This window comes from Zosterops lateralis (genome assembly GCF_965231275.1).
Source record: "Zosterops lateralis genome assembly, chromosome: 8".
In the NCBI taxonomy this organism is placed as follows: Eukaryota; Metazoa; Chordata; class Aves; order Passeriformes; family Zosteropidae; genus Zosterops; species Zosterops lateralis.
In genome coordinates this window covers 23883181-23902592 of record NC_139768.1, presented here as the reverse complement: position 1 = coordinate 23902592, position 19412 = coordinate 23883181, and the positions used below count along the sequence as shown (strand labels likewise).

General features: G+C 37.2%; 1 protein-coding gene across 3 annotated transcripts in view; it reads left to right on the top strand.

Moving 5' to 3' along the window:
- Nucleotides 1-19412, top strand: part of ATE1 (arginyltransferase 1) — a 66444-nt gene that overhangs the window by 543 nt on the left and 46489 nt on the right. For 2 of the 3 annotated variants that reach the window (XM_083866476.1, XM_083866474.1), the window contains exons 2-8: nucleotides 786-849; nucleotides 1161-1223; nucleotides 1598-1701; nucleotides 2460-2732; nucleotides 5173-5402; nucleotides 7012-7140; nucleotides 14880-14912. In XM_083866476.1, the coding sequence (XP_083722602.1) occupies nucleotides 786-849; nucleotides 1161-1223; nucleotides 1598-1701; nucleotides 2460-2732; nucleotides 5173-5402; nucleotides 7012-7140; nucleotides 14880-14912 (896 nt within the window). Of the gene's footprint in view, nucleotides 1-785; nucleotides 850-1160; nucleotides 1224-1597; nucleotides 1702-2459; nucleotides 2733-5172; nucleotides 5403-7011; nucleotides 7141-8076; nucleotides 8206-14879; nucleotides 14913-19412 lie in introns of all 3 variants that reach the window. The other variant, XM_083866475.1, reaches the window with a different exon arrangement.

Below are 19412 nucleotides of genomic sequence, written 5' to 3'. Positions count from 1 at the left end.
CAGCCGGCAGCTCGGAACCGCTCCCGTGGCCCGGTGCTCCCCAATGAGTGTGACAGAACTAACCGGCAGTTTTGTCTTGTTTTCCTTGTGTATTTCTGGGGAGGTGGGAGGTGCAGAGGGGAATTGATCGCCGGTATGGTCAGGGAAATACGGTTGATTGCATCCCAGGATTTGTATTTGGCTTAGGGTTTCTAGATTTTATGTGGTCATTGAAATCAGTCATTACGATATTTAAGAACATGTCAAATCCGTGAAAGACATCTATGCATAAGTGGCCGTTGGTTAGTCAGATTTGCAGTAACCACAAAATCACAGAATGGTTTGAGCTGAGAGGGACCTTAAATCCCATCCAGTGCCACCCCTGCCATGGCAGGGACACCTCACACTGTCCCAGGCTGCTCCAAGCCAAGCCTGGCCCTGGACACTGCCAGGATCCAGGGGCAGCCACAGCTGCTCTGGGAAATCCATTCTAGTTTCTCACCACCCTCACAGGGAAGAATTCCTTCCCAATATCCCATCCAGCCCTGCCCTCTGGCAGTGGGAAGCCATTCCCTGTGTCCTGTCCCTCCATCCCTTGTCCCCAGTCCCTCTCCAGCTCTCCTGGAGCCCCTTTAGGCCCTGGAAGGGGCTCTGAGCATTCCCTGGAGCTTCTCCTCTCCAGGTGAGCACCCCCAGCTCTCCAGCCTGTCCCAGAGGAGAGGGGCTCCAGCCGGTTCTGCAGAGCGTGTTGCATTTTAAGGGCAAACCGTGCTCAGTCAAGTGTGTTGCTGTGTTATTTATTTCAGGTATGTGGGCACATTCGATGACAGTTCAAGATTACCAGGATCTCATAGACAGAGGATGGCGAAGGTACGTTGGAAAAGAAAACACAAAGCCATAAAAGTTAGAGTCCACAATTAAAATTTAAATCTGTAAAAACACTTATATATCCATGAGTAATCTTTTCCAGTGCTCTGTGACCTTTTGTAACGTGACGCAGTCAAACAGGAAAATATTTGGTGATTTTAGAAGGATAATATGGTCAGCAGAGAACTGAAGAACTTGCTCTTTTACTTTTCATCATGAAATGTTTTGATGTGATTTTAATAAAAAAGCTTCTTCATTTCTTCTGTAGTATAAACAACAACAAAAAAATAATGCTTATTTATTACTCTTTTCAGAAGTGGAAAATATGTGTACAAACCCATCATGAATCAAACATGTTGTCCTCAATATACAATAAGGTAAGAAACTCAAAATACACTTTTGTAAGGGATTTGACCACTTCAGATATGTTCCACCATTTGTGTTTACTACTTGAGAACTTTATCTACTTTTAATGATATTTTGAACAGTAAATATATATGCTCTTTGGTTTGTGCATAGGGACATGAGCAGCTCTGGGATATTTACCTGTAAGGAACCTTGTCTGTAACCCACAAACACTGCTTTAGCACCCTGAATAAGAGGTTTATATTTTTATTGTAGTAATTCTAGAGATACACATAAAAAACATGCCATAAGGACTGATGTAATTTTTACAAGCGGTTCCTTAACCTTTTCTTCCTGAAACAATCTTTCACAAAAGAAATGTTCTTTTTTTTTTTTCTTTTTCTAGGTGCCAGGCTTTGCATTTTCAGGCTTCCAAGTCCCACAAGAAGGTTCTGAAGAAGATGTTGAAATTTATTTCCAAAGGAGATGTTTCGAAAGTAGCAAATGAGGGTAAGAAACTTGGAGTGTTTGGAAACCACTACTGATGTGGTAGGAGGATTTAAATACCTGCTTGAGTGGTCAAATGGGCTTTGAATTCTGTGTGTAGACCCCTGGCTGGGGTGTATCTTGAGCACTTCAGTAGCCCAGAAGCCAAAATGTTCAGGTGGCTTGGGTTATTGAAGAAAACTTTTCCTTCCTTTTTCCATAGACCAGCTTATTTTCCTGGGCATGTCCTCATTTTCTAGCTGGGTGCTGTAGAGAGCTAGATGCTGTTTTTACTTTTCTCATGAGACTGGTAATCTTGAGAGGACTAACTAGAGCAGCTGGTGGCAGAGAAAAGGAAGAGCAACTAAAGGGGGTTTTTCCAGGTGATTGAGCAGTCACCCTCCATTTATCCAGCACCAAACCCAGCAATTCTTTGTGGCGGTGAAACTTGTGTTGGTTCTGAGTCATTACAATCTGCCTCTTTTGTGTGTATGGTATGCTGGGTTTGTTTGTTGTTACTTGTTTGAAGTTATAGCATGAAATAGTTGACTGTCCAATTTTAGTGGAGAAAATAAAATTGTTCTCATAAATGAGTTGATGTTCATAATTTGGGGTCATAAAGGAAACTTTGTTTTCAGACTGTTGCAATACTTACTTTATCTGTGGGAAAACACTTGTAAAATTGGAAACCAGTTAATTTAGTATTGATTTTAGTTGTGGAAAGTGTGAGCTGCGGTTGTGCAGAGAGGAATTCACTCATGGCAGGTTTTAATTATTGACAGAAGAGCCGATGGATTCCCATATAGAGGATGTGGCCACGTGTGATTTTCCATACAAAAGTGAGTCTCAGGTCAGTCAGTCTGAGCTGACTCCCTTGGCTGTGGATCACACTGAGAGGGTGGAGGATGAAGATAAGGACTCAGGAGAAACAAAAGAAGAGGGGAATGTGCAGAAGGTGGAATCAGATTCTGTTCAGATCTGTACAGACAAAGACACACCAGTCCCTGCAGAACCATCACATTCAGCTAAAGCTGCTCATGCACCACCTAAGCCAGGTAATTTCTGGTAGTAATTGGAATATGCTGTTATAATTTCACATCTTCTTGAAATCCCTTTTTTCATCTTGCTTAGTAAATTAATAATAGTTTTATTTTATTCCCTGTCCTCCTCCCAATTTATGGAATTACAGCGTAAAAATTGAGAGGTGCTGGGTGTTACTTGTAATGTTGTAATTTATATTTTGTTATGTTAAAAAGTTGTATTTGTCTTTTTATCCTCACCTTAAGCTGTGGCTGCCCCATCCCTGAAGTGTCCAAGGCTGGGTTGGATGGGGTTTGGGGCCCCCTGGGATAGTGGAAGGTGTCCTTTGAAAGGTCTCTCCCAACCCAAACCATTCTGTGATTCAATGGCTGCCTTCTCTTGAGACATGGGTGATTTCTGGAAGGAAGATGGTAAAGGGTGGGTGGATTATTGCCAGAATAATTTATTTAAGGCAGAATTGCTGGCAGGCACTTTGTAGCCCAGAGGCTACAGGTAAGGCAACCTTGTCTTACAGATTTTTTTTTTTCCCATTTTGTATAGCCTGTTCTGGCAAATAAAGGGAATTTCCTTAATTGTGGTTTACTGGTACGTGGTAGGGAAAGTCCTAGTGGAAACTTCTGGCTTTAAAGTTTCTGCCTATGTTGGGACATCCTAGTCATTCCTGATTTCACTCACCTGTTGCATGTTGTGCCAGTATTTAGGAGAACAAAGTACTTTTGTCGCTTTCTACAGCATGGCTGATTTCAAGTGAAATAATGTTTTTTCCTTAATAACCACTCATCCTTACTGGATCTGATTTTCAGCAGCTTAATAAGCAATATTTGCATCTAGATAAAAGGAACATTTTCAGAAATGCCCGGAGAATCAGTAGTGTTGCACAAAAATATTAGAGAATTTTTAAAACTATTTTGTGTTTTGATCTTATACAAACCTTTACAGCCCTTATATAGTTTATTGTCTATATTACTTTAAATGTGCAAATTTTCAAAGCTCTTGTTTTCAATAATTAATTAAAACCTTTGGCCTATGTAAATTTAGCATTGGAAAGGAATAAAGGAATGAAGTGGCTGTTGACAGCAGAGGGCAGACTTGGGTAAAGAATAGGAGGATAAAAACCTTGCCAGTGCTTTGGAAAAGGTGAGGTAAGGTCTTCAGTTAGATTAAGAATAGCTTTGGGTCAAATTTTTAGCACTGGAAATGCAGATAAGTAACACTGTGTGCATTTCAGAAAAAAAAAAAACAAAAACAAGAGTTTAATTTTACAGAGCAGAAATATTAATTAGTGTGCTTCTTTCTGGTGTTTTTAAAGATAGAAGTGAATAAGAAGTGCATCAGAAAGCTTATTTAATTTTTTTTTAACACTAGCTGGTGTCACAGGTCAAATTTAGTTTAAAATTTTCCAGATAGAAAGATGTTTAGTTTTTATCTTGGAAAATGTAGACTTGGTTAGTAATAAGATTGTTTAATTGCATTTTTATTCCTATATAAACAAAACAGGTCATTGTCCTCTAGGAATAATGGTCTGTTTCTGCACAGTTTCAGATAGAAAAGAAGGTTTGCTTATATCTGTGTAGGCACAGTCACTGCTTGAAGAAGTTTTTTGTGCTAATTTACAGCTCACAGAAGATACAAGACATGAAACAGATCCTGATACAGATGAAGTACTCATTCTTCAAATGTATCCTGAGAGTTTTAAATAAACTCTTCCTGTGATTTGTTTGCCTGAGGACAGGTCACATAGTGTCTGTAATTCCCTCATGTCTTTGCACTTGTTTAGGTTTACAGCTCACAGTTCTTGTGTTAGTAAGAAACAAATGGATCAAGATGGGAAATAGTTCATAGGTCTGACTTCTCTTTTTAGCAAATGCCATTTCATAAATAGAATTCTATAAATGGCTGGTCTGTTAAAGACAGAGGTAAACTGCGAAAAAGTGAATTTATTAATTAAAGTAGACAATCTGAACATAATTTTAAGCAAAGATGCAAATTTCTATGGCCTTTTACTCTTCCATTACGTGACCATAGTAGCATTGGCAACATTTCTACATCCTGCCTATGGATTCCAGGTGAGAAAAAACATAAATGTTTTATTTTGGGGTCTTTACAGGAGTCTGTGGTGTAGCCATGTGGGCTTTGAATGCAGAAGCACAATTCTCTGTGATTTTGTAGTTGTATTTTTGTCCTTCAGTATTCAAATTTTTTAATACACCCTTGGCTTTGGGGTGAAATGGTCAAGGTGATTCCAGATTAGAGAGCTGCAGTAAATAGTTGTGGGAGAGTCACTGCATTAGCCTGGCATCAGGTGTTGGTGCCTGTAAATGTGAAAGGCCATGAGGAGTTCAGACCGCAGTCTGCAGGAAGTGGTGATTTTAGTCATTTCTTTCCAGTGATGAGGTGAGAGCTGCTGGTTTGTTGTCAGATGTGATGTTTGACTCTTTGCCTGTGTCCTTGTAGGGAAAGGGGCTGATCTGAGCAAGCCCCTGTGTCGGAAAGCAAAGGACATCAGGAAAGAGAGAAAACTACAGAAGCTCCTGCAGAACCAGATGGGCACAGTAGAAGGCTCTCAACTCCAAGGAGATGAAGCTTTCCTCTTGCAGAACTCTAAATCTAAAACAAACCAGCCTAAAAACATTGAAGACTTTGTTTTTGTCCCTCTGCCTGATGATGCACAACACAAATTAGAGGTAATGTCTTGTTCACTGCTCTTGGAGGCAGATGAGGGAAAGGTCTTGTTAAGGAGTTTTTGAAAAGCTTAGGTCTGCATTTGTGGCTTTATGGAGTAATTATGGCTTAAATCTTGAAATATATGTGGTACTGAATGATGTATATTTATATACATATAGAGATATGCATCATAGGGGTGCATATATATATATATATATATATATATATAATTTTATTTTATTTTAATATAAGTTACACAGCTGTGGTGCACCTGCACTCTTTTTAGCCACAGGAGGGTACTCTTGCACTGCAATCAGTCCTAGCAGAGCCCAGCTCAGTTACTAAAATAACTTACAAATTAATTTCATACAGTGTGACTCGAAAATGAAAAACTTTGAATTAACCGAGTGTTAAATAATGAGAGAAATTTGATGTTTGGGTCTGCAGTATATAAATACTTAAACTCTCTAAGCTAATGAAACTTGACAAGGAAGTAGTAACTTCATGAAATTAATCAGATAACAAGATAACTTGCTCTTTACACACATCATTGGTGTGTGTTGATGTCTTTGGAAGCTATAAAAATGACAGTAAAAAAGTTTGCTTAATGCACTGGTTACCAATACATCTACTAGAGACAGTAATCTGGAAGGCTTTTGGACTTTCTAACATTTGTTAATCATAAAACCCTTTTTCTTGTTATTTTTTTCCATAAGCTGGAAAACTAATGAAATGTTTTCTTGACCATTTTTAATGATGGTACTGGAAATGAAAATATTTACTGACTAGAAGGCACGAAATTGATCCATCTCCCTAAATCCTTCACATTTCCTGAGGAGTTGTTTAAATGAAGCTGGATGGTTTTGTCTGAGCATCTTCATTTAGAAGATGCAGGGAGAATTGCAAGGATTAAAAAAAAATTTGCTCTTTGTGAAAAGAGAACAATTCTGAAAATTAGATAGTTTTTGAAATTAATATGACCTTAATTATTTTTGAAAAGACATGCACTTCTCCCTATGTGGTAGCATTCTTTTGCTTAGAGAGCAATCATTTTTACTAAGAAGAATGTCTAATTTATAGATTATTTTTTAAAATTATTTTTGTATGTTTAAAGGTGGTGGTGTGAAGACTGGTAACTCAATACTCATAATTGAGTATGGAAGCACTGCTTCATCTTCCTCTTTCAATTTCAGAAATCCCTTTGGGATTATTGCCATAGAAACATGGTTTTTGGATGAAGAGCAGAGATTTGAGTCTTCCAAGCCTTTCAAATATTTTTCGGTGTAGTGTGAGACTATGAGAGATTATTTTAAGTAGCACAGACAATCTCTTTAAAATGATGATCTTCATTCCCTTTGTTGGTATTATTTCCTGAAAATTGTGTAGTTCTTCTCTAGAAATTTTAGTTAATTTGCAGTTTGAAAACCAATGTTATTCATTGTAAATACAAAAGCCTTCAGTAGCATAAATTTAGCTGGAGAATTAGAAGACTATTGGCTAATGGTAATTAATTTGTGATGGCCCTTGTGCAGGAGGGTAAAATTTATGTGTTGTGATGTTTGTTTTATGTATAAATGTATAGTTATTGCATGACATTTTAATAATAAATGTGTTTAACTTCTTCTGAAGGTGAGGGTGGTGAGATCATCTCCACCAAGTTCCCAGTTCAAAGCCACATTTCAGGAGTCTTACCAGGTCTATAAACGTTACCAGATGGTTATTCACAAGGACCCACCTGATAAACCAACCATAAATCAGGTCAGAAGGCCAAATTGAATTTTATGCAAAGCTTCCCCTCCATTTCACACGTTCCTGTTTCTAGGAGAAACAAATGTGGATTTTATATCCACTGGATATTCAGGAGCTTGTAAAATACTGTATCCAATAAAATCAACATCCTGAAAGTGCAAACTCTTGATACCTCTTTGTGAGTGCCACAGATATTTGGTTTTAGTTGCAGCAGGAAAGTTATGGTTGCTGTTGGGTAAGAAATGGAGAGGGTGAGGCTCTTGGAGATAGAGATGGGCCTTAAAAAGACAAATCTCATAAAAACTGAATCCAGCTGGACACTCAGCCTCATAACTGGCCTCCTTGGCTTTGGTTTGGATGTTTCCATCAGAAGGATACAATGATCAGGGCCAAGATGTGAGCAAAAGTTTATCACACACACAAATTATTGGTTTAAGGTTCACCAGAGTGAAATAATTATTTCCACTTTCAATTTAAGGCTTTAAAAAGTAACCTGTGCACTCCATCTAAATTTACACATTGTTGCTGCTTGAATAGGTGCAGTGTAGTGAATACTGCAATGAATAGGTGGAGTGTTGGAGTGAACTGTCAGATGTGTTACACCTCTATTCTAGAAGGAAAAAAATATCATGAGTTGGGAGAAACAGCATATGTAGCAAGAACAAGTAATTGTTGAACCAGGGCAATCAATGAGCCATGTGCCATTAAAAATAAAACATTTTAAGAAGTCCTTGAGACTGTGCAATAAAACTAAAAATTGTAGTTGGCTTGTTAGATTTCAGTAAAAATAGGAAGTTGTCTGATTATGATGTTTAAGGTAGAAAACTGACTTCAGAGGCTTTGAAGTGGATAGGAGGAGATCTTTCACTAGCCTGACCTTCAGAAGCAGATTATCTGATGATATTGCACTCAAAACAGAATGCTTGTATTTCCCTTGCTCTGAAGGTGAGGTTAGTACCTGTCTCCTTTGAGGACCCCCAGTTCAAATCATCCTTCAACCAATCTGCCACTTTATTTGCCAAGTATCAGATGTCTGTTCACAAGGACACACCTTCTGACTGTGGGGAGAACGAGGTACAGTTCACTGCATGCATCTTTCTGCAAACAGCTGATTCAAATGCACAATTAAATGGTGGGAAATGCTGGGTCTTAGAGCTAATCTAAATATTAAATTATTGAAATGGCCATTGCTGAGGTCTTTTGATGGCAAAATCAACTTCTGCCTTAAAGTTCTTTGGTACCTTTTTTTATGTTTCTCCCTAATTTTTCATGTTCTCGTTTAATTTAACAGGTGAAGGTTTTAAAAATCTCAATTTCATTCCCATTCTATTGCCAAACACACTGCTCAACTGGAACTCCCCTTTATAACAGGAATAGTGCAAAAATATCTCACCAGCTGATCCTCTGAGGTTTGATGAGAATATGTTTTATATGGATAAACCCTGCTCTTAGAAGGGCGTTTACACAGGAAAATCCTAATCTAAGAAATTAAAAATAATTTTAAATATTTTTAAATTAATTAAAATAATTAAAAATACTCACGGGGTTCTGAGCAAGCAGCAATTCTCCATTTCTCTGGCAGGTGGCATAACCTCCTCATTAGCAGAATTAATGCAAATGCTACCTCAGATCTCTCATTTCTGTATACTGCAGATGTACAGCTTTACTATTGGTCAGCTAGTCAGGATTTTCTGTTCCTGAGAGTGAACTACCTGCAGCAGTGAAACCTTGTAAACTGGGACTGTTTTCCAGGTAGAATTGTAAAACCACATCATAATTTTTGGCTTTAGTTCAAAAGAGTGTAAGGGGAGCTTTTTTTTTTTTTTTTTTTTTTTTTTTTTTTTTTTTTTTTTTTTTTTTTTTTTGGTGAGATGTCTGTAATGCTACTCTGGAAAGCCATAAAATCCATTTCACTTTGTTTAGTAATATAATAGGTCTCATAACAGTAAGTAGTAGTCTCTGCCCTTTTTATAATTGCTGGCATAAGTGGGTTTAATTATAATAATGTAAAAATTGGAGGCATGCCAAGAGAGACTGAGCTGTTTACTAGATCTGTACCGAGCATTACCTGGCCAGATCAGAGACTTGATTTTCCTGCTATGATGGAAGGATTTCAGCCTAGAAAGATGTGTTAGGGTCAGTCAGGTTTCCAGCACCTGAAGGTGTAAGGGCTGTCCTAGGAATTGCTGTTGAATAGGAAGGAGATGGATTTCTGTTCACTGCCAAAGTGTAACAAATTTTTATTCTCTTTTTCCTTATTACTTGCCATAGGGGTTTCCCTGCTTTGCCTTTATCTCCTCTCTTTGGCCTCATGTTTGTGCAGGCTTAGATGATTCCTGGGGAAACATAAAACCTTCTCTGAAGCATTTACTGATTGTAAAAACTTGATCTGATGCTGATGGGTTCAAATTTAGGTTCTTTTTCAGCCTTGGTAAATCATATTTTTATCCATGAGACTGCCTGGCCAAGAAGGTTTTTTTATTCACAATTCATAAGAAAAATAATAAATGCTAATACAGCTTTGTTGTAGTAATTCATGCACTGAGAGATAGATAAATATGGATTTAGAGTCTATTTTTTAAATTGAGTAACTTTTAGTAGCCTTTGGTTATATTTCTGGGAGAAAATGTGTAAATTAATATATGGAAGGATGATCTGAGAATATGAAGAATGAACTTGTGTCTTGTATAATCCCAAGATCTGGCTCTTTGGATGGTCCAATTCCATTGGATTTATGGAAGCTGTGTAATGGCTGGTCTGTGCTTTGCTAAGAGCAGTCCTTATCTGCAAATGTTTTAACTCTTGTTCAGCAGCAAAAATCCCTTTTTCTGGGCAAGAAGTGCAGGGAGGGCCTTGCAGACCACAAATCACCTGGAAGATGCTGTGATCCAGCTCTACCCCAGCTTCAGGATGATTTATAAAATACAACTATGTGGAGATGGATATTTCAGAACATTTTGCCCCCTGAATCTCTTGTGTTTTAGATGAAGCAATAAGACAGATGAAATGATAGATACAGGTGTGGAACTGTGGAGGTCTGATCAAAGGTTTTATGTAATAAAACATTTTTTTCCCTTTTCATCCCAAAAGGAAACTTTTTGATCCCAGTGAAGTAATCAATGGCTAATTTGGATAGACTAGAGGGTGTCTTTAGCAGTTCTTAATGAAGTATCATCTCATCAGAGGCATCACATTTCTGACCCAGTGTCAGAATCCTCAAGTCTTTTTACAGCAGTCTTTGTCTTTAAGAAACACAGCTGAAGTGTGACTGAACCAAGCTATGTGGCAGCTACACAAGCTAGAAAACATTTCCATAAAAGATCATAAAAATTCTGCAGTAGTTTCCAGAGAGAGCAAGAGTGAACAGCTTATTGATGTTTAGACCTCCTGAAGCAAAATTTTTAAAACTTTTTATTTAACTTTTCACAAGGGTTTCATAATGACAAACTTGTAGAAAAACAGTATCTGTCTGTTCCCTCTGTGAAAGTAGCTGGACTCTGTCTTTGCTTTGTGCTTAGCTAAATATTTGTCTTGGAAGAAAAGAATTTCGGGGCACACAAAAGATACACTGTTTGAAAAGGTGCAAAAAATTACTGAAATATGTAGAGTGAGGTTTTTCTTTCACCCCCCTCTCTCTCTTTTTTTTTTCTCTCTCTTTTTTTTTTTTTTTTAATTGCGTCCCAGGAATCCACTTGAACTAATAGAGAAAAGTGAGTGAGAAGTCTGGGAAATGCCAAGGACCACGTTCTGATCAGTTCCAAACTGGTATCAACAGCCAGTTGCAAACTTTTAGGTCTCTTTAACCTAGTTTCCTCTCTTATATTCCAGTGAGAGAGTACTAAAAAATCAATGGGCTTTGTGGTTATTTTTAGCCTTCTATACATTTTTATACAGCTCCTGGAAGCCGTGGCAGAACATCTCACTGCAGTGAACTTGGATTTCACATCCTGGTAGCTTTGACTCAAAGACTTAGAATTGAGTATTTCTGTGTCAGCCTAAAACTGCCTTTTGTGTGGCCCTCGTGACTGCAGTGCTGTGGATTCATGGATTTTATCATGAAATGTCTGTAAGACCCCCCAAAAATTAGGCATCCAGACAATTAAGTGACTCATCCACAGTTATATCATTTTAGCTCAGATTCTTTTTGCATCTCAGTTTATCTCATTCTTCCTGATTCTGCCACTGCATTTTCTATGTAAATCCATATAAAATTAAATAATCTTCCGTAAGACTGATAAACCTCCAGTATACTGAGAGGAGGTTTCTTCTGACCAAGAAAGCCACAGTGACTTTTGTCAGTCCTCAAAGGAATTGAAATTGTAACTGAAATGTATCAGCAATTGTTCATTAGTCCCATTCTTGCACTGAAAATTACATTTGAGACTTGCATTTAAACTTTAAATCCTTCTTCCTAAGTTTTGAAGGCTCTTTCTTCACCTTCAGGTCTGTGGATCTCTCTGAAACTCTGTTGTAGCATGTCTGTATTTTTGTAAGTAATTGTTGAAAATGTTAAATAGCTACAAGTGCTATATGCTACATTCTATATTATTTATATGCTCCATCCTACATTACATATGCCATATTTTATATGCTACAAAACACTCCTGGAATAAGTCTTTGATTCCTCTGCTGAACTCTAGTTTATTGCCCAGTTCAAGGGTGATTTGGCACCATCTTTTCCTGTAAAAACGCTACATTTTGTCCCATTTTCTTGATTTCTACAGAAAGTTAAAGAATTTTGTTCATTTTTCTCAGGAGAGGTTATTAGCTGCTCCTTGCCTTACTGAAAGTCTGACTCATTTTTACTTTTTCACTGCACAGCTTTATGGTTCAGACTGATTCTAATCTGTTTTGGGTAAGGAAGATTATTTCAATTCAAATATGGCAGCACAGAAGTGATGCAGTGGATTTGCAGGTTTTATCATTTGTCATCATTATTTTTTTATTTTACTGTGAGGCTGGCACCTCTGTGAAAAATAAAGCAAATAAACCTCATGACCAAACTCCTTGGCTTATTTTAATCCCATTCAGGGATTGGATTTTAAAAAAACAAAAAGAGGGAAGGCCCAAATCCCCATATCCATTTCTCACCTTTCTGTATCCCAAAAAAAAAAGGGCAAGCACTGTGTTTTCCTTGAATTGCAAATATGAGCAAACTCTTAATACTGTCAAAGGGGAAAATGATAAATGAATGCTTTTTTTGGAATATCTCAGATAATTGATAAATCAGGATGGTTGCTGCTGATGACACCTGGAATGTTTCCTCCTGTGACATCAGGAACCCTCCCTTCCAGAAGTCCCTGAGCTGCCTGGTGAAACCCACTCCAGTTTAGCACCTGAATCTCTCCCCCTGTGTAAAAGGGAGCAGGTGTTAACACTCTGGTTTATTACCTCTTTTTAAAGCTGTGCACCTGCTCTTACTCCAGCAAGAAGCTTTGAGTTGAACCCAACCTGCCTTTTATTTTTCTGCATTTTTTTCTCCCTTTGATTTCATTCTCTTGTGATGTGTTTCTTCTCTTAGGTTTATTAATTATGTTTAAACTTACTTGGTGTTATTGAGATGGTTCTTTCTGGCAGCTGTAATTAGTTAGCACCAAAGTAAAAATGTTGTGGATTTCTTACATATTATAAAGCTTTTAAAAGTTTATGTAAATCAGTTGGAAATTAAAATTAGAAAAGCATGGCTTTGTGGAAGGAATTTGAATTGTGTTTGTGTGACATACTGAGTTATTTTACACGCAACATCAGCTTTTGGCTGTATTTCTTTCATGGTTTATTGCATAATTTTTAATTGTGTTCATAATAATCTTGCAGTATTAGATGAGTTTGTTAATTTAGAAATTGAATCTAGTGGTTTCTTCTTTTTACATAAATGTATTAGACTAGTTTAAGAAAATTATCTAACCTCTGAACCAGGTATCAGTAGATGAAATAATTTATGATGAGACTTGTGGTGGTTTTTTCCCCTTAAGATTGTGATACAAATTCAGGTGCAGTAAGGAATTTTTTTCTAGCACCTTAACAGCAGCAGAAGTTATGTTTAGGTATGTTTAAAAGGTCTCCCTCCACCCTCAGAGCTAAGGGATTGGGCAGCAGGGCCTGGAGAATTGATAAAACTATTTAAAAAGTGTCCTGGGCTCAGATTTCTCACCATAGGGTTTAGTTTGCACTGTACAGCTAAAGTTACAGATTAGGAACTATTGTTGGTCTTCTGACATGAAAATTAATAACACGTGGTTAATTTTTTCTGAAACCTGCACTTTCTAAAACCACTGGCTGTAGGGAAGGATGCACTCATACTGTAGGAATTTGTAACTCTGTGTTTTTACTTCAGCAAAATAACTCAATAATTCAAAATTTTAATTACTTTTTTTTCTTTAAATGTTTTTCGTGGGTTTTTTTTCCTTATCCACCAAACCAAAATGATTCTACAATTAAATTAAGATACCACAGTCATTTGTTATTCCAAACTCTGACTAATTTAGAGTGATAGTGACTAGGTCTGAGATGGTAAATTAGAGGAAATGCACAATCTCCTGCCTTCACCATCACAATATTGAAATTTTCTTCCATAAAATCTGTGTCCAAAGGTTTCCCATCAATCCATAGATCAGCATGAGAAAATAAACAAGATGAGGCAGCAACTGATACTGCACTTTTTATTGTTGCCTGCCTTCCTCTCCTCCCCTTCCCTGGGAAAAAAGGGATGGCTGACAAGCAATCACCTAATTTTTTTTGTATTCACCTTTAATTAATCTCAGAATTTAATGGAAATCTTGACAACAAAATCTTGACAACAGTCAGGTTTTTGTAGGTGTCTATATGTGTTCTTTTTATCTAACTTTTTAATTAAAATTTGCTATTTACTATTTGCAGTGTGGGAACTGCTGACTTTTTAAATCACCCAGCCATTACAAGAGGGGGAATTAAACTGTGTATTAAAGCAGTTATTTAACAAGGGAATGTTTAGGGTTAAATACATAGCAGAACTCTGCAACGTGTTTAATGTGGACTCCACCAATAAGGAAGTATTTGTATCATATAAGTAAATGATAGTGAGTAAATAAGTATTGTATTTTATTACTCTAAGAATCCTGGACAAGCTCCAGATCATTAGAACATTGCCTTTTTGGATAATTATTGGCAGCATGTCATTTTATATTGAGTCAAAAATCCAGGTTTGAAATGCTTGCACTTTCAGGAGGTTGATTGTCTTTCTGTTCTTTTCCCTTCCTCTTCTTTAAACTTAAAATGAACTTGCTTTTTAATTTTGAATGTAAATTAATTAATTTCTGTTAAGAGGTAGGAGGGCCCCAGCCCCTTTGCTTTGGTGATAGGGGAGATATCAACGGAACAGTGGGAAAAAACTCCCTGTTGCAAGGAGTCACAGAGGAGGGTAATGTGTAATTTAAAATAAAGACACAGAAACAGACCTGTATTACAGGGTGATAATTCTCTCAAATCACATTTTTAAAAACCATCTCCTGTTTTATAGAGAAGAGAAAGTGCTTTCCATAGTTAATTATTATATCTATTTGTGCTTCTAAACAATGTGAGAGTTTAAGGCTTTAAATGAAATTTCCATGAACAAAGTCCCATGATGCTTTTCAAAGATATGGATTTGAAAGAGTGTATTTGACTGTTAATGTGTCCTAACACATTGCTGATGGTTTTCTTTCTTTTTTCTGCTTTGCATAATTGGGCTGTTTTCTTGGGCCTGTGTTACTGTTGAATCCACCTCGATGCAGTTCACACGATTCCTCTGTGACTCCCCTCTGGAGGTATGTATTCATTCAGCATGGGAGTTTGGAAATGAAGGTATTTAATTTATTTTGTTTAATGAATGTATGAGTGTCCTCTGTGCTCTCTATAGACAGCCAGCCATTGTTAGAGGTGGTGAGGATGGCTGGCACAGAATTCCTGTCTCCACCAACTGGTAAGGGAGATTCTGCTGTGTTTCCAAAGGAGCCTGAGGACTCTTTTGCTGGGTAATAAGCTACCACTGAATTCTGAATTTCATAGCACTGCATTAAAAAATAGAAGCACAAAAACCGTGTCATTCATGAGTTTTGATTTATTTTTATGAAAAGAAGAGAGTGTATTACTAAATAACTTGCTGAACTTGTATTTGACTACAATCTGAGGCAGAAGTTGAGGAGAGATGCTGTTCCTTCATTTCAAGTGAGCAAACTGATTCCTTGCAGTGTCTTTCTTGTTAGTCTTAAAGGGTTCGGGACGGCGTGACTGTAATGAAATTGTCAGGTTATAGTAATTACACTGGTAATTTGATATGTCGCAGTTTGAGTGAATCCATGTGTGGAGAGTTTGTTGCTTTTCTCTGCTGAGTCCACTGGCCTTTGCATTCCTGAAAGCTGAAGAGTAATAGAGCTCATTAGACTTTATAGGAAAAGGGCTTTTACCACCTCGTCAACTCGTGCAGCAGACTGCCATTATATTCTTAATTTTGTATGGCTACGTAGATGCTGATGCACACTGCCCTGCCAGGTTTATACCCATATTGTTTCTTACAGACACTTTTTATTGACATTTTGAAGCTTGAATTAAATTTTGTGTGGCACCACTACAGATGTCTTCAATTAGATGAAGTTAAATAAAAGGGGTTATATATCAGAGGCCAAGGGATTCTTGAAATTCTTTATTCTGAAACAGTTGCCACAAGCAAATCTAGCAATGTGTAGTCTGTTTACTCTTTTGAACAAAAATAATTTAAAATAAAATTTAAACCTTGCATGTTTTCAATTTGTAATTTTTGGAGTTTTTAATGTTATCATTAGCTGCAAATAGTATGAACACCCAAACTCTTCCTGTCTTTTTTATTTCCTCATTTTATTATTCAGTTTAGTTTCTGTTTTGGCTATGGGGTCTGGCAGAAAAAATGAATGCTTTAAAGAAAAGATACAGTATGAAGTAGCAAAAAACTAGGCAGTCTTCTAGCAGTAAACAGCATAATGTAAAGTGAATTGTTTAAGGTGTTTTTTTTAATTCATCCTTTCATTTCAGAGGCTGCATTTAACCATTTGCCATTTTAGCAGTTCACACAGGCAGATGTGGAATGGTGGTAATGGTTCAGCAGAGCCAGAAAACTGTGGGCTGGGAACTGGCTCTTGCCAGGGTGGGAGGATTCCTGGAAGAAAGTTCCAAGGGAAATCCAGACTGTTCAGGGTGATTCCTTATTTTTGGTGCTCAGTGAGTGAGGGGGATGTTGTGGGCCAGTTGTGTCAGCCTTACTGATGGTCCTCTCAGTGTTTGTCCTGCCCAAGTTGTTCCATCTTGTCCTGAAATAGCAGCAGGAAGGAGCCTCAGCTCTCGGGTGGGCCGTGGTGTTACGCAGTCGAGGGATAATTTTGTTTCATTCTCAAATTATTTTCGAATTGCTGCTTAGACCCTTTTTTTCCCATCTTGACTGATGTTAAGCATTAAACTGACAATTTTGTATAACTGTTGTCCAAGTCATCTCTTTGAAAGAGCTGGTGATTTATGCCCATTGTTTTGGGTGTGCCTACAGCAATATATTTTCCAGTATGCATTTATGCTCCATGGGTTTAGGAACATTTGGTATCTCCTCTGCCTTTTTGATCACTCAGTATTATGGGATCTTTCTGGAGCTGTTTACATTCAGTTATTTTTTTAAACATCTTGAATACTTTAAAATCATAATCTTGGTTTGCTACAGTATCATTCAGTCTTCACTGATTCACCAACCAGGCTGGAGAATATAATAGATCCAGCAGAATGGAAAGTGATCTGTTTTCTGTTATGCAAATGATCATTTGTTCTCCTGTTAACCATGCTGAGATGTTTTTGGATTCTAAAGAACAGAAAGATGTTTGTAAATTTTGATCTTTGCTCTTCAAAAAGCACATCAGCCTTTGCTTCTCATTATTTTCTTTATTGATCGATTTTAATTTTTAGGCAATCTGATAAGTGAGACCATTACAAGCCTGTAATTCTCAGGATCACCATCTTAGAAGGTGATATTTGAGTCACATTTGATGCAGTCTAGCTCCAATTCTAGACTTTTCCAGTCAGGCACAGAACATGGCTCTGTAAAGTGTCCTAATCCCTGATGAAAATAGGACAGTGTTCTGGAAGGGAAATGTGTTCCTAACCAGACATAGAAATCTACCATATGGCAGGTTTGTGTGTGTGCCATTGGGAAAGGAACTGTTGGAATTAATCACTTTGCTTATTTGGCAAATAATTTCCACTGCAGTGGAGAAGTCAAGGGTTTCCTGGCTTTTTTTTTTTCTTCTTTTTCTTTGATAGCATAAATTTAATATCTTCCTCTGCCCTCCACGCACAGCAGAGGGTAAAATGAAAAAGTAGAAAATAAGAAATTTCATGATACCTCCCAGAAAAAATAATCATGCATTGTACAGGCAGGACCCATTTTTGGTAATTATAATAAGCAAAATACGTGTGAAAATTAAAGTAGAAGACTGAGCAATGTGCTTTGAAGAAATTCAAGTGCTCTCATCATCACTGAAATTCAATTATAAGCAGTTAGTACACTGAGGTACTAATTGGGCAATATATAATGCCGGTTCTGTTGAATATTTAAATTTAATAATGAGTTATTAAATGCGAGCAGTCAAACGTGTTCATGGAATCATTAGCTAGCAGGATATGAAGTTAACATGTAATGGAATATGTTGTATTTTTCTCTGCATGAGAGTGTAAACATTGGAGAGAAAATTGTAGTTTCCATTTTGTCCTGGATTTTTTCAATACCATCAGATTATAATAATTCATTGAATTGAAACAGGAATATAAACTGTTAATTTTAAATACTTTGGTCCTTCTGGATGGATTCCAAGGCTAGTGTATAATTTGGGGTAGATAAGATAAGCCCTTTGTGGTGAGGCTTGCTCCCCTGATGCCCCTGGTATATTTTACATCACCCTTGACAGACACAGTCCCAGTGGAGATGTCAGTGGTGTGAAATGGTGGAGCCTGCTTCAGGAAAATGTTTCATATTCTAGACCTGTTTCAGGTCAAATTGCCTGGATAGTGCACAGGAAATCGAGTTAAAGGAGCCAAGTATTCATTGAGAAATGGGAGAAAATGTAATACTGACAAGCATTACAAAGGATTACATTGTATGAGAATTTCTGAAGGTGGAGGGAAATCTCAGTCTTTTTAAAATGTTATTTGCTTAATGTAACAGAGATCTCTGACTGTTTTGCCTGAAATCAGTGCTGTGCTCATTATGTTTGTTCCAGAACATAGACTCTCTTATATTCATGGCATTTCACTGTAACTGCATTAGTGAAATAACTACAGATTGTACTTTACCAAAAGTTTTAACTGATGTTAACTTCACTTTGCAGAGGTCCAGTGACCAAATCCATGCTCTGCTCTTTGGAGGTTTGGGGTCAGACACAGACACAGCATTTGTTTAACTTCAGAAGACTTTGCTTTGAGTGAAAATCTTTTCCATGGTGGCTTAGACTGTCTTCTTAAACATTCATTAAGTCCTATATGATGAATTTTTGACAAAGAAAGAAAAATCTGTTTTAACTGAAACTTATTTAAGCAAGTCTGTGTTCTATTACCAGCCAGATTTCCCCATGGCTTTGAGATGTTTCACTTTTCTGTCACTGACTGCACTCTGAGAAGAGAACTTAAACCTGTGTTGAGAAATCCTTAGAGAACATCTTTTACTTGACTGTGTCCCTGCTTAAAAATGTTACCCCTGACCATGGGATTTCATTTGGCTCTGTTGAAAAGTTGATGATACTGAATAAAACCATACCTGTTGGATAAGGGGGCTTTACCTGAACAAGAGAAACCCAGTTTAATGTGCTATATATGAGTTTCATGTTCTCACATACTGCAGTTGGAGCTCTCAAATGTTTAATCATTGCATTTTTAGAGTATTTGTAGCTCCACAGTTAGTTTTATGGTATATAACTATATAAAAATTCAAACATATTGTTATGTGGCCTTTATTTTGGGCCTTGCTGGTTGGGTAAGCCATTGAAATGATTTTTGTTCACGTGATTGATTTCTTTTGACACATGTGGTACCAATTAGAGTAACTTCTCTTGCCTATCATCTCTTCAGTCTGGGCTACTGTATCAAAATACTTGATTAAACCCACCTTCTGCTGTTGTAATGCAAAACAGTTGGTAATAGCAGGCAATATTGTCAGATTTATTGAGTGAGAAGCAGCTTTCTGAAGACCTGGCAATGCAGTGAAAAACATGACTAGATGGATAATTAAGTTGAGCACAGTGGAATTCAGGATTAAAGTAAAC